At 39.1% G+C, this 1,456-nt stretch overlaps 1 protein-coding gene across 1 annotated transcript in view; it reads right to left on the reverse strand.

Annotated features, from left to right (window-relative positions):
• Window positions 1-475: 475 nt before the first annotated feature.
• Window positions 476-1,456, reverse strand: part of SLC4A1AP (solute carrier family 4 member 1 adaptor protein) — a 28,723-nt gene continuing 27,742 nt past the window's right edge. Inside the window, exon 14 of the mRNA XM_049652361.1 lies at window positions 476-817. Coding sequence (XP_049508318.1) covers window positions 768-817 — 50 coding nt within the window. The 3' untranslated portion in view covers window positions 476-767. The remainder of the gene's footprint in view (window positions 818-1,456) is intronic.

The following is a 1,456-nucleotide window of genomic DNA, read 5'->3' on the forward strand; positions in this document are numbered from 1 at the left end:
TGTTTCCGAGAGGAAGGAACTTTTATTCTCCTCTCCACAGAAGTGAGAAGCCCCATACTGGACAGAACACACCCAGCTTTCCATTCTGTGACCTTATTTGCACCTTTCCACAGGAGGAAGAGAAACTAATCTGATTGATCTGAGTCCAGGACATTCAAAGGACTGAGTTTTTATCAGGACTGATGCCTGAGTGCGCAAGGTGTGCCACAGTCCCGGACTGCATCCTGATAAATCAGCGTCTGTCCTCAAACCTGGCAGTGGGAGGGGGTAGGAAGCTCCCCCTCCGTGTCTACTTTCAGTTCCAGGAATGACAGGGACACCCAGGGTCACACCATGGCATGACCTCCTATCTCAACACTTATTGGAGGAGGAGGCCATATCAGTGAATCCTAGAGCCCAACTGCCAGAAGCACCCTATTCCTCAGAAGCACAGTTCCTAAAACTTAACGAATGAAAGACACTGTGGCCTTAAACATGAGACATCTTCACCTTCTCTTTTAATAGAGTCATGTCTCTCACTTTACCAATTCTCAAAATATATGGTTTCTCTTTACATACATACACAAACACTTTTAAACATAAATGCCAAATTCAAAAGAAGCAGAGGAGTAGATAAATTTATGGAGCCACAGAACGGGAGAAAAGGCCAGTCACCAGATTTTACAAAAGATCACCTGAACTCCTTCTCTGGACATTCAACTTGATATATTATCCTAAATATCCCATGTCACATGGTCCACAAGTCTTCCTTTAGGATTCTGAAGCAGTCAATAGCCATACTTGTCATTAAGATGGGTCCTGCCATCTCCACTTTGGCCTAGATCAAAGTATAAAAAAAAAAAAGAAATACATTCACTTCTCCAAAGTCAGGAGGGAAAAGATACCCAGACATTAGTGTCCGAAAAAGTAAAACAGACAAAGAGGTTTCTTCTATTCCAGAACTCTGCCCTTTTGCATATGATTTCAAAACGTGGTCGTCTTTTCATTTCTACCTTCACATTTATTAGCTGATAAAAAGCAAACATTTCTAGTACCAAAATTTCTGTTAACTACTAGTGTATGAGAAACTTGATCCATAGAAAAGCAACCTGTGATAAGCTTATGGGGAGCAAACACCTCATATACTGCCTTAAGTGCGTGTGTATGAACATAAGCTGTATACTCTCTATAGAATGCAATTCACAATCTCAAAAATGTTTATAGTCTCTCATCCAGTATGTTAACTTTTACGACTTTTTTTTTCTACACACACAACTCTACACTTGCAAAATTATGTTATGTTAGAGACTACTTACTTCAGAGTTGTTTATAATAGCAAAATTGGAAAACAGCAAATATTCACTGAGGGAACTGGTTAAATAAGTAAAGGTGTATGTATACCATAAAAAAGAACTATGCTACAAGAAGAAAGAAAGAAAGAAAGAAAGAAAGAAAGAAAGAAAGAAAGAAAGAAAGA

Source organism: Panthera uncia, assembly GCF_023721935.1.
Source record: "Panthera uncia isolate 11264 chromosome A3 unlocalized genomic scaffold, Puncia_PCG_1.0 HiC_scaffold_12, whole genome shotgun sequence".
In the NCBI taxonomy this organism is placed as follows: Eukaryota; Metazoa; Chordata; class Mammalia; order Carnivora; family Felidae; genus Panthera; species Panthera uncia.